Source organism: Corvus moneduloides, chromosome 4 (assembly GCF_009650955.1).
Source record: "Corvus moneduloides isolate bCorMon1 chromosome 4, bCorMon1.pri, whole genome shotgun sequence".
Lineage (NCBI taxonomy): Eukaryota > Metazoa > Chordata > Aves > Passeriformes > Corvidae > Corvus > Corvus moneduloides.
In genome coordinates, this window is record NC_045479.1 from 27,420,871 (window position 1) to 27,435,047 (window position 14,177).

General features: G+C 36.8%; 1 protein-coding gene across 8 annotated transcripts in view; it reads right to left on the minus strand.

The window, feature by feature from the left end:
- Positions 1-14,177, minus strand: part of ANO4 (anoctamin 4) — a 178,000-nt gene that overhangs the window by 69,353 nt on the left and 94,470 nt on the right. For 5 of the 8 annotated variants that reach the window (XM_032106517.1, XM_032106516.1, XM_032106512.1 and 2 more), the window contains 2 exons: positions 911-1,011; positions 559-660 (listed from right to left, as the gene is read on the minus strand). In XM_032106517.1, the coding sequence (XP_031962408.1) occupies positions 559-660; positions 911-1,011 (203 nt within the window). Of the gene's footprint in view, positions 1-558; positions 661-910; positions 1,012-14,177 lie in introns of those variants that run through there. The other 3 variants (XM_032106518.1, XM_032106514.1, XM_032106520.1) reach the window with 2 other exon arrangements.

The following is a 14,177-nucleotide window of genomic DNA, read 5'->3' on the forward strand; positions in this document are numbered from 1 at the left end:
CTCTATTGCTGCGCAGTGTCTCATACCAGAGGCATTTTTCATACTTAGGTAAGAAAAAATGGAAGGAATCCTACAAAGGCACCAGCTCACTATTCTGGGTCTGATCCTTTTCTTGTTCAGGAGTAATTCCATTAAAATTAATGGAGCTTTATGTTACAAACCCTGCTAAGTGAAAGAAGAATCAAGGCCTCTCAGTTCATGGGTTGTGGTCAGTTCCAGTGGAAGTCTTTATGCTACTTTAAAAGTTCTGATAACCAACAGAGTAAATACGGTATTTTACATAGAAAATTTCATAGACCCACATGCAAATAATATTTAATCAATTATAAAAATAGTCTGAATTTCAACGTGGAATTAATCTGGTTATCAGTAGCATTTAATATAATTTCTCTACTTTCTCAGCAGAAAAAAGCATTTATTGCTTAAATCGTTTTCCTATTAGATGGGATACTTATTTATACGTATTCATGTAATACTAATTCCATACTGTACAAGCAACTTACAGGTGCATACCAGATACGTCAAACAGACATGCACTTTCTGTGCTGCCTTACGTACCTGGATCTTCTTGACCTCCCATTGATTTCAATAAAATGTCCATTTAAAAAACAGCAGCGCACAAGTATGCAGGGGGCTCCAGCACTGAAGGGGTTAAAGGGCCTAAGGACAGAACACCCCATGAAAACAGCTGCACTGCTACAGCCCATCTCAAACCAGTATTGTACTGAAATTGTAGGCTTTAACAATAAACAGCAATGAACGTGGTATCTAAGGGACTCCATTTATATTTTCTAAAGGTGTGTGGCATCTTATAGAAGAGCTTTTCTATAGGCATTTTGGTGTTATTATCACATTTACTTTACAGTATAGTGTGGCTTTGGAGGTTGAGACAAAATACAACTACACCTACCTGAAAGGCATTCTTACATTCATTAGTTCAGCATATTTGCCCAGGACCTCCCAGGGGGCGTGCAGTTTCACAAAGATGATGTCACTGTTTGTTAGGGATGACTGCAAAAGAAAAACAATACAGCCACCAGGGCTTACTATTTCAAATAAAAAAGAAAGAAATCATAGTCAGTGGTCAATGTGATGTGTCACCCTTCCCAATTCCTGATTCTTCCTCAAATGTTGTATCAATATTTTGTCAACTCATTTTTCTTCTGCTCTCCTGAAAGCCATGCTGTGACTCCCTTCTGGCCTGCATGTGCTTCGTTTACATGGAAAAGAGGACATGGAGGGCTGACAGATGCATCCATGGGTTAGCTGACTGTACATAACATGAAGAGAACTTTATGCAGGGCATGCACATCAGCATGGCTGCTACCTAACAGGAAGCTGTCTGGCAAAGACAGGAGGATGTGTAGCAAAGAGGAGAAAAGGAGGAATTTAGCTCTGTTTGCACTCAGAAGGAGACACAGTGCTCTACAAGACAAGTGCTCTACAGCAGGTTTGGCTGAAGCTGATGTGAGAACACAGAGAGCCACATGATAATACTGGAAGATGAAATGTTCAAATTCTAATGAATAAAAATGAATTGTTCATAAAGTTACATACAATACAATTTTAGACAAACAAGTGGATGATATTCCAAGAAATAGGCAGAGGTGTACTTAGTATGAGAAAAGGAAAGTATGACGACAGAAAACCAGGCAAGAAAATTGTTAGTTAGCTTTGGGGAGGGTTCCTCTGTTTTTTTAGACATTGTCTTTTATTCAATGTTGCTCACATAAATTCTTGGTTAATTGTTGCTCACAATAATTCTTGGTTACAACTTACGAGGAGCTCTTAAATCTAGTATTGCTTATCTGGAAACTACTGTGACTGTATGGGTGGGAGGCTGACATTTTTACTTTTTACACTCTCCATCCACTATCCTGATAGATGCTGAAATTACTGAATTTGCATGTCCATGTCCTCAGAGTAGCTAAAAAATTATTACTAGTTTGTGACATGATAGGAATGCAATCTCCAACAGTTAAGATATATATATATGATTTTCTTTAGCTCATCAAAAAAACCCCAAAAACCAAAAAACCAAACCAATCCAAAACAAACCAAAACAAACAAACAACAACAAAAACCCCAAAACAAAAACAAAGGAAAAAACCCCCCTCAAAAACCCAAACCCCCAACCCAATGACTATAGAGTTAACACTTTTAAACAAATATAGTATTGGACCATAATGGAGACAGAGAAATATTTGTACTCAAAGTACTAATGGGCTGCAAAAATGGATTTAACATATAAAGGAATGAGTGACTTTCTGGTGCTAAAAACTGAAGGAAAAAAATCTTCTTTGCAGATGAATTGCTGAAAAATATTTCAATACAAAATGATAGAACAGCAACAAAATGCCCCCAAGAGACTTGCTTCAGAGACAATGAATTCACTTGCATTCTTTCCACTGAATTTAATGGATTCTAATTCAGGCTTTAATGATGTTTTTCTTTATAGGTACATTTCAAAAATTAGCTTTTATTTTCCCATGAGACTTCAGCAAGTAGATACCACAAAACCAAAACTAAATTCTGTTACTCTAAAAATCTCCTGCAAACTGCTCTCTCAAAGGTGAGGTTAAGTCAGCAGTGGACTGGCAGTTTTATCATAAACAACTTGGATTAAAAAACAAAAAAGAGCAAAATCTACCAAAACTCAAAAGAACCATCTAAGAAGCCCAGTATACAGAAAGAAACTACAGTACTGATACACCAATAAAAACTGAGAAACTGGGGAAATTTATTAAAAACAGCTTATAAACTTAGTGATGGCTGTTAAACAGGAAGTTTATAGGTATTTTCCAGCACATTGTACTTTAAGCCGTACTAGATATGGGAGCCAAACATGACTTGTGAAGATGCTGTTTCACAAGTGAACATTATTTAAATGCAGTACCTTACGTGTTACATGTTTTCATGCAGAAACATGAAAAATTTCCAAATAGTTATCACAACACAGATGTTTAAAGAGTATTTTTCTACTCAATATCTTGCAGTGTTAGCACATCAAAATGTTTTCAAAATGATAATCAGCTTTGCCAACAGAAGATCTAACCAACAGAAAATCTAATCAAAATATATTTGGCAGGCTCAGTTATATTCAGAAAAAAAGAAATAATAATACTAAATTATTCATATGAAAATCCCTTTCTCTTGGGTTTGCTCATGTTAAACGTTCATAAAGGAAAGCACTAGGCAAGGCTGGGAAAAACACGACTGGAAAGAGAATAAAAAATCCAGAGGGAGGATGAATTGAATGAAATGTCACATTCACCTAATCTAAGGAGTAAATAGCTAACCAAAATATCTGGAAAAAAGATAGCATGAAGACCATCTTCCTTACAAAAATACTTTAGTGAATGGAATCTCCTAAACTTTCATGGTTAGGTTAGTATTTAGACTCAATTTCCTTCATCTTATAAATGTTTCCACTGAGACTAGAGGAGCATTCTTTTGTTGTAATTGACTTTCAAGGTTTGGTTCGTTAAATGATTTGGAGAAGTAAACTCAATTTCACATTATGGGAACATGCAAACAAAAATCAATGTAACATTACTCCCCTTGGAAACTTAAATAAGACAACTATTGACATGAGCAATCTGCTATAAAGTGATGTCCAGATGATGAAGAAAGAAGAGCAGAGGAATTAAGGGGGCAGACCAATGAGATAAAACACTTAGCAAACACAGAAATGGAATAAATGTTTGGAATTGACCTATCCATAAAAAAATGGATTTTCTTCTGGTCACTAACAACTTTCTTGGTGGTCTTCAGAATAGTGTAAAGCCAGGGAGACAAGAGACTTAGCAGAATCAGACAACTGTACTCATCTAGGGTGGAAGGGACCTCTAGGGTTCACCTGGGTTAAGCCTCTGGCTAAGGCGGGGTTAACTTAGATCAGCCTGCTCAGACAGGGGCTTGTCCCATTGAGTAGTGAATATCTCCACAGGCAGAGATTTCACAGCCTTTGGGCAACCCACTGACTGAAACTGGCTTGAGAAAAGAATATTTTCTATTGAAGAACTGCTCTCTTCCCTCATAGAGAAATCTTGGCTTAAAACTACCACTTTCTAGACTTGTTTTTCTTTAAAAACCCCTTATTTATTACAAGAACTGTATTTAATTGTGTTCTCATTGAGAGGCTGTAGCAAGGCTTATTTAGTTTGATTGAACCATAATCTTCGAAATAGGTTTGTAGGGTAGAATTCAGATCATCAGAGTCTGGGTTACAGACAGTTAAAATACATCATGGCTTCACTGACAAACATCATTAGTACTGTATCATTGCTGCCAGTCCTTGAATACAGGCAGTACTATAGGTCCACATATTATAGACCTGCCCTTCTGGCAAGGCTACCTTTCCATTTTACCATTAAGTTTACGAAGCCATTGCTATTTCCCAAGGACATCCAATCAACCACAAACAGATTTAAAAACAAAGCCACATTTTCTTCTCCAGTGTCACTGTATAAGGAGTGGAAGAGACTAAAGCATGGGCCATTTAGGTAACTCCAAAAGCAGAAACACCTGCTTTGATGAGTTACAGTCATCAACTAGGTCGAGGAAAGTTTGTAAGGGTCAGGTTGTCATTCTCCTCCTAAAGCAGGCACAGAGTGGTGCTAACTGCTGGTTAAGTCCCGGCTACTGAGCTCCCATGTATTCCTGCAAGCATTCTAATGCCTTTTGATGGCAGGATCTAAATATATACATATATATATATATATATATATATATATATATATTCATTGTTGACCTGACTCTGCTCATCCTGAACTTATCATTGTTAGTCTGAATAGAAGCAGAGTATGCTGACATGGAATGTCTCTTGAAAAGCCCTTATTTTGCTGTATTTGCAGGCTGCCTTCCAGGATCAAGGCTAAAGATTAGCCTTGTCTTTTGTCAAAAACCTTCTTAAACATTCTCCTCCGCCTAGCTAATTTTAGTTCATTATCAATAATATTGTCAAGTCATTTCAAGACAAAAGCAGATGTAGGTACACACCTCAATACAAGCATTTCTTAAGTCTAAAAGTTAAGAAATTTGAGAAAACCTATTCACAGTATATAACCTTGAAGAAGGATAAAATCACAGTGTCTCCAGTTGAATGGTGCCATTGTTTATTTACCTTGAGCTTACTAGGCAGGTTTTCATTCATGTATGCAAAACAATAGGGCAAAAAAAAGTCAGGATCCATTAAGGTGTTTTCCCTATAATTATTTAAGAGCAAATTACTCAAGTCTGGGTCTCTCTTCACGTTTAAAAGCCTTCCTCATAAAAGTAAAATGAAATAAGTAAGACTTTGAAACAGATTCAACAACTAGAATTAATGTTACCTACTTTAGGAAGATCCTATAAGGCAAGTTAAAAAGCCAGAACAGAAACAGTTCTCTACATTTTGGCAAATATAGCTAATTTCTGGTAAGACCATAATGCAGGCAAAAACAGAAAAGGAGACAAAACCAACATACTTCCTCTAGTAACAATTCTCTCTGTAATCTAGCTCTGCATGATGTCTGAGTGCAGAGTAGTAAATAGTAACTACCACGGGCTCCACTGTTTTTGAGAATTACTTAACAGCACAGATTGATTTGCCATGTGGAGTGAATTAAGTGGAAAAACAAAACCCAGTAAATTTTAGTTGATTAAACTGTTCTTCCTCTGCAAAACCAAAGTAAATGTAAATTCACGGGGGTAATTCCAAAGAACTGGAAAAATAGAAGGTGTATTCTGCCAATACTTTTCCAGTGTATACATTACCACTGGGCAATTATTTAGATACTGTCAATATATGTCTGGTTTCAGGGAAAATATTGCATACTCACAAACTTCAGCCTCCACATTCATGCTTCTGAGGAACCTAATGAATAACAGTGCCAATATCTTTCACACATGTACTTTCAATCAAAGCACAGGTTTAGTGAAAAGGAGAATATATTGTTCACATTTTAATTAGGATATTAAGAAGTCTTTGACTTGCTAGAAAGTGTAGAGCAAAAGCAGTAAGGATGAAAATAAGAATAAAAAAGATAGCCTTACCTAAAATATAGGAAGCTGTTGATAAAAGCAATTTTGACCTGAGGACACTGACACGTGAAATGTAGAATAACTTGATGTAAGGAGACAGAGGTACGTGATTACAATTCAGAATGATTTTTATGTGAAATCTCATGACAAAATGTGATGATGAAGTAAAGCTTTGTTTTTACTTTGTAAAGTACTTGCAGAGGTTCTGCTTCAGTGGAGTTAGTAATGCAGGCAGGTGGCTGCTTACTGCCAGCATTCTGGCAATGTGTCATCTAATCCAGCTCAGAGCAGGTGTCATAGTTACAGTGCTTAATTTCTGGCAGCATTTGACAGGATCTCCGTTCTGGAACAGAACAAGGGGAAATGCTTGCAAATGCCCTTCTACGTAGACAAAACATATGTGAGTGGAAGGACAGCTTCAAGAACAGGGCAGGTTACTTGAGTAGAAGTAAAATGCAAATACTATCTCACCACTGCTCAAATTTACTGCGCAATGATGACCTCACAATCTGCAGTAGAGAAGCACAAATTCCTTTAAGATAAGAAACGACATCAGAAGGAAGTCTTTAATTCCAACTAATGCCATCTAAATCTGCAGAATAGATCTTACAGTAAGGCAACTTAGATGTAGTAAATCAACCATGGAAACAATATCCTCTGACTTGGACTGCACTTCCGAGAGAAAAGATTTAGAAATACCTGCAGCATGACTGTCTTAATGGAAAAGTTTGATCTGACTGTGAGGTAATGATAAAACATTTCTTGATAATTCCATCAGCAAATACTGAATGAATACAGGTTTAACCCATATGGGTAAGATCTCTGTGACAAAATAGCTAATAATATGGAATTTATCTGACAAATATCTTTTAATTCCTCTGGACTGGAAAATTACTATAAACTTGTGAACTCATTATTTGCAGATTTAAAAATGCAGATAGCTAAAATCTCTGGGCAGAGTAATGCATTGTTACTTAGGAAAACAGTATTTGACATTGTCTCTTTACATGAAACATCAGTTATGGGCTCCAATTTTAGATTAAAAAATTTAATACTTTATAGAGTGGTAGTTGAGATCATCAAATCTTTTTGACTGTTCTATTGGCCAAAGAAAGGCCTCTTAAATACATTCTTTTCTTTTGGCATCACAGGCCACTAAAAATATATCACACAATTGTACTACATTTTATAAGGCAGCTTCCTTTGTGATTTATCCCAAGTGAAAAATATAAAACTGATATTTTTCCAATATGGATTTATTTCTTATTAACCATTTTTTGAAGTAGAAAATACTTACATTTAATGAATTGTCTATTAAATATTCATGTTTCCTTTTAGAGGCTTATTGGAAAAACATTACTTTAGTAAAGAAAAAGGCGTTTTATTTTTTGTCCAACAGCTAATTTCACAAACATAATAATCAATCAAACACACAAAAAGTGCAGGCAGGCTTATGATAGCTTTTTCATATGACTAACCTAGAGAAAACTGAATAAGCTGCTTATTGCATCATAGAATAATAGAGGCCATCTAGTCAAATCTCCTGCTCTAAGCAGGGACAACCAGAGTGTTTTGTGGGGTCTTGAATATCTCCGTGGCTGGAGACCTTGCAACCCCCCTGGGCACCAGAGGGTCTCTGGACAGAAAGGCCACAGCTGAACTTCCCTGTGGATGCAGAAGTGTTGGCAGCAACCCGAGTTCCGAGCACCTGCCCATGCTCCAGCAGTGTGAAGCTCTTTGGTTGCTCAAGTCCCTCTTCAGAGTCTTGTTTCTCAGATCATATGGTCAAGGAAGACAACAAATACATATATGACTATCAGAGTAGACTCCAAAGTGTTTTCAGTGTCCACACTTTCCAGGATGCAGTGAGCTGTACACCCCTCTGTACACCTCTGTATCTGATGGCACGATTCAAAATTCTTTCTAAAGGGAGACATGCATGAGCTCAACAAGAGCACAGCTGAGGAAGAGACTACTCTTAATGTCACTGTCAGTTCAGTTCAGTCCACATGACACAAGGAAGCCTCAAGTTCTTTAAGCCAGCTACAAATCCACCACATGAGTAATTATAGGCAGAGGTGTTAGCCCATGCCATATGGGAAGCAGTGGGGTAATACACATGCTTGTTAGCATGGCTTGTTATCTCAGGTGCTGTCCCATGCTGACATGACTAGAATACCTACAAAGTCAGCTGGCAACACCTGGGTGGGTTTCTGCACCATGCCTGGCTGTGCAGGACAAACACAAGTCTCTGCTCTGCAGGGAAGTCACAGAAGAGCACTCTGACTGCTCCTTCTCAGACTTAATGCAGGTTCTCATTTTCCAGGGAAAAAGCACCAAAGAAAAACCAAGATCCAGTTAAATGAAGGGGAAAGATGCATGTGAAGAATGTGAATCACTCACAACTCTACCAGTTACAGTTACCCATAAACTCTGCTAGTCTGGGCAAATCAAATGCTTGTTCGCTCGACTCATATATCAATTTTCTGCGCCTTACTTATCTTGCAAGGATTATTAGAACCGGAAAGAGTTTGAGGAGCCATCTTCTGATAATTCATTTCACATTGTTCAAATCATTGCTGCAAAACTTTTCTGCCTGCCTCATCTAAAGGCAGAGACCTGAGCAAGCCATTTTCCCTTCCTTCTTCCCCTTTATACAACCTGTTATACAGTAGTTATATTTCTTTAATAAGATGTGGATTTCTGAGCAATTGCATTCTGTATAGTCTAACTAAGGTACTCAAGTGATCTGATACACTAAAAGCATGTAAACAAAATTTTACAAGGAAAGTTGTCTTGTAAATATGCCAAAGCATATGGTAGAGCAGCCATCTCTTCAGATACAACACCATTACTACATGAAAGGGAAGCTCATTCCAAAGCAAAATATGATGGTGAGAATAGGCTTGATTACTACTATTCCGTTCACGATTCAAATTAAAATTAGAGAAATTGACCTTCTTTTAAATCTCAAGCCATGCTCAGACTGTGTAAGACTTCCCCCAAAAATTAAATACAAAACCCCAAGAGATAAAGGCAAATCCATCTTAATGTGCTGTCTTCAGCAAGCCGCAGTTTCATGTTCATCATAAAAAGAAATCTCATGGTTTAGTGCAGAGTGGAAATTTCTAATAATTGATGGTCTACATGATTTTTCACCTGTCTGCTCTGCTAAGCTCAAAGTTATTTGACCTCTGAATGTAACTAGATCATCTGGTGTTAAAAACCCACACATCATAAACAGAAGAAAAACCCACTTTTCTAAGCAAAGATAGAGTAATTAGAATCTAACTGGAGACAAGATGAAGTTGAAATACACAACGTCTCTAAACTAAGAAGGGAAAATACTGGATCCTTTGTGCACCTCTTTGCAAATCCCTTCATTTGTTGGACATGCTTTAAATGAAACAAGGTTGAGGTATGACAAGGACAAATTATGATTTAGCTTTGGACTGTTCTAATTTGTTGTGATAAAGCAATGCCCATACATGGCACAATGAATTGTCAAGGCAGACGCCTAAACATGAGCTCTTCTATTGATCAATTACTGCTGTTCCCAGTGTGCCTACTGACATAAGGTGCTGGATGAAAACACCTCCTGTATGACACACAAGAGCAGAGCAGCACCAGATGGAGCTTATCTTATGTATCTTAACGGTTCAGATAAATGTGATAGAGCACAGAGATGATTTTCTCTCCTAAGTCAAAGCTCTTACATGCAGATTTAATGAGAGGAGTTGCAGAAAACAAACAAATCTTCTCTTTCTCGAAAGACAACATCACCATCACATGAGATAACGTTAGTTTTGATCTGATTGCATATGTTGCAAAGTGGTATTACTAATCCTGAAATTGTTTGCTGAAACCTATTGGGTTTTCAGATCCTTATGATGCTGTGAAATGTAGGCCACAAGTAACACATACACTGGCAAAGAATTCCCCTCTCCAAATTCAGTTGTACCATGGAAACTGCTGTAATGAAGATTCTTTGCTTAATAGACAATAATGTCCTTCTCTAGAGATAAAAAAATATTATTGTCTTTAAGAAGTCCCTAGCTAACAAAAGGCAGCCTGTTCAGCTTACAAAAGCACAAGTCTCTTTTTTATCCATTGACAGATAAATATTTCTAGATTCTTTTTTTTTTTTCTGATTTTCCATAAGGACTGTGCCTCTCAGAGCTGCAGCAGAGACTTCACAGTCCAAAAGTGAAACAGAAGTTAAGAAAGAGTTTTTAGCTCTGTGGTACTATTCAGATCCTTTTATTCAGTGTGAAATTTTGGAGTAGAATTGAAATTCTCATCTATTGTAGCTCTGGAATGAGTATGCTTACAGCAATCTGTTTCTTTCTCTTCTACAGAGAAGTGTAAAAATGTAACATGGAAATAAAATTAAGGTCTCACTTCACTTAATAATCCCAGTTTTTCAAGCTCTTTATAGATGCACTATTACAGACATTTTCTTCTATTACAAGACTTCCCGACAGGAAAATTATAATTCCACTCGATAATTTTTGATGTAAATCAATATGGCTCACACATCAATGGCTCTATAGATAATAATAATAATTCTGCTGAAAGGAATTTTCTTAAAAACACAGCATTTTTGGCCCAATAAATATTATAAAAGATATTTTAAAATTGGGGGGAAATTCCATTAGTGCTACATCACTAGACAATGGGAAAAATTTTGCAAATTGCAGAACACCACCTCAACAAGCCACCTTTTAGGGTACTATAACTGCACATATACCTCAGGCTGTTGTTCCTGCCAAATATTTAAAATAAAACATCCAGCATGTCCAAGAAATGCAGTGTAGAAATATACTTTGCATCATTTGATGCAGCTTTGCAGAGTCACTGTAATTCCTTGTGCTATACAAGCACACATACACTGTCATGCATAACCTCTTTGGAATGTCAGAGCAGAGTGGTGAATTGGTTAGGGAAGAAATGATACTAAAATTGTATGTCACATACATCTCCTGGTTCTTGGTAGTAGAGACTGAAAGTTTTGAACTGAATTGTTATCATCACAGTGACACAGCCAGTGAATTTCTTTTCTAAAATAATGTTAATGCCCTCCTGTCCACAATTGCCATATTGCTCTTCAAAAAAGGAAAGAAAAATCATAAAAATTAACTAATATCTGCAGCATAATATTTTAAAGCAACTCCCTCTTCCCCTTTCTGTGCCTTACACACACATCCAGAAACACAACTGACAAATACTTCTCTCAGTGGTAGATTTGTTTCCTCCTCCAGAATCCCATCTGCATCTGGCTTGCTTATCTCCTAATCAAAGTCACATTTCTCTCATCAGGTTCCTCTCATCACCACAGAAGGCAACTAGTCCTGCCCATAGCTCTGGCTGTGTGTGATGTACAATGGAGGCAGCTCCAATGCCAGATCTCTGCCAATGGCAGCCTCAGGAGCACAACAAATTAGAGATCTCTATTTTTTATAAATTCAGTTTCAAAAAGTAACAGGAAGTCATCTTAACTTTCGAACTGGAGGAACCTTGTATAAAAGATACATATACAATATTTCCCAAATTACCAAGGGAACAAGAATGTGGGAATTCTTGCTTTGTCCAGATAGTATTTAAGCACAAAATGGGAGAAAAATGAAAGCTTTAAAATATTTTTTTCTGGCAGATTTTAAGTGAAGAGCTCATCTAACACAGGTGTCATTTCCCCTTTAAAATATGAAAGGTTAACAGGAAAATATCAAAATACTAATAAGGAAAGAGTCCTGGGTAACAATTGAGCAATCACCACCACTGTACATGGGAGGTGGAAAGCGCAGTGACAGCAACACTGACAAGAAAATAGAAAGTCTAATGTTGGAAATGTCACCAAGTGCCTAAAGTGATGCACTTATCTAACATATGAATATTTTTAATGTATAATGAAGAGCAAAGGAAAATGGGGAAGGGGAAAACCATGCTCTGTGCTTAGGTAAATGGCTTCTCATGTGACAATCTAGTGTCTGACAAACACATTCTTGTAGCACAGAAGATAGAGAGGTGGCTGAGACTTAAATGCAGAAGATCACCATTAGAATCAAGAGGAGAAGTCAGCAACAGAAGCCAGACTAGGGTAAGATGCGCAAAGATTAAAAAAAAAATCAAATTACGAGCATACAGGACTCAAATTCCCTAGTCCTTTAGTGTGTGTAGCTATTCAGCTGGGGGGTAAAGTACAGCTTGAATAAGAAATAGATGGATTAATTAAAGAAAGATTGGAGCAAGAAAATAAGAATGATAAAGAGTTTTGGGAAACTTGACCTAGGGGAAAAAGATTGTTTAAAACACAGATGGAATTCAACACACAAAAAATGCTAAGCAGAGACCACAGTAACATTTTAAAAATAAGTAAAAAATAGTTATGAAGAGGAAGAGAATGAACAGCACTCCATTTTCCTTCTCAATCAAACAAGAAATAACTGGATTAAATTGTAGCAAAGGAGGTTTAGGTCAGATCCTATCTAACACCACACTAGATCCTATCTAACCCCATTCTAGGACTTGGCATGTGGGGCTGTAAGGAATATATGAGTGGCTGAGAGTGCCTAGTCCAGGATAAAAGGAGAAGCCCTACATTATGCTCTCATGAGGATATTACTGCAATAAGTCCTGTCAAGAAGGCAGAAATTGTTCCTTACTTAAACTCTTTGTCCACATCCGTCCACACACATTTTGCTTTCATCACGCTAAAGTCGATCAAGAGCTGTTTGATAAAAATAACAGAGAACTCAGACAAAAGTGGTATTAAAAGCATAAGTTTCTTCAAACACATCCAATATCCTTCAGAGGTGATTTTAGGAGTTTTCAACAGTATCTGTATGCAGCACTTACTGTGGAATATGTTATTATTTTACCTAAAATTGCTTTCTGAGATTGTCAGTTTTTATAGGCTTCAAGATCAAAATTTAGCTGCAGAAATACATCTTCCCTTTGTTAGAGGCATACACTCAAAACGACTCAATTTACAAGAGGCTAGGAACTCAAGAGTAACACAATGAAAGAGATCAGTGCTTTTAGATATTGGTAATAGTTTGTTGACAGTGCACAAATTCTAGGTATTTAAGAAAACCTGACACATATTCATGTTCCCATTTTAGTTTTAGGAGTTTTAGGAACTGACTGTGATAATCTCTGAATATGGGATAAGGAATAAAAGGGCAAGTAATGCGTTCATATCCATGTATATCCTGATGAGACCTGAACCAAACTGTGGCCCAGCACTATGTCCCAGGCTGTTGATCTAATTTTACTTTTCTGTAGTCACAGGAAATAAAATGCTGGTGCAGAGACCCTGATTGCAAAGGCTTTTGTTAGATCATTTCTGCAGCAGGAATCTAGTCATGAGCTTGGGAAATGAGGTTTTCTTTTATGTGACATATTGTCTAATGGAAAATATCCTTGGTGCCTTACAAGTAATCTATGGAATTAATTAAGAAGATAGTCAGCCTATAAAAGCTTTTGCTAGGGAGGCATAGTTATTCCTCTATGAACATTCCAGTGATTGGCTGTGATGCCATTTAAGAGAGAAAAGTATTTTGCTGCAACACCACACTGAATAAATTATATGAAAATAGACCAAATTGAACAAGATTTCTAAAAATTTGTCAGGAAACACATGAAAATTTTCACTTTTATTTAGTTTAAAAAACTGTCCATACAAAATAGCATGTTTTGGTACGTTACTGGATTATATCTGTTTTCTCTTTTGTAAAGGTAGCCTTTATAACAACTAGCATAGCATTTTTATATCAGGTATTTAATACTGAATCTGTTTAAATGACATATTTTCACATATTCAAAATGTTTCCCTCTTTCCTCAGCTAAAACTCTTTGCTGAGTCTAATCTATACTAGTGATTATTAATTCCTTGTCTTTCTCCTTTCCTTCATTCTGTTAAGACATTCTCCATAAATACAAAACAATTGTTTCAAGATGTCAAGGGCTTGTTTTGTATTTCCAAAGAGATTTTACACTCAGATTTTTACAGTGGGAGTTACACAGTGAGAAGGGGGCTTTTCTATCTGCCATGATTTAATGTGTATATGCCTCCACATTTTGTCCTCTTAGACTTCCTCACTATCATTCTAAATTCCCCTCTTTCCCAAAACTCTAACGCGCTCACCTTTCCC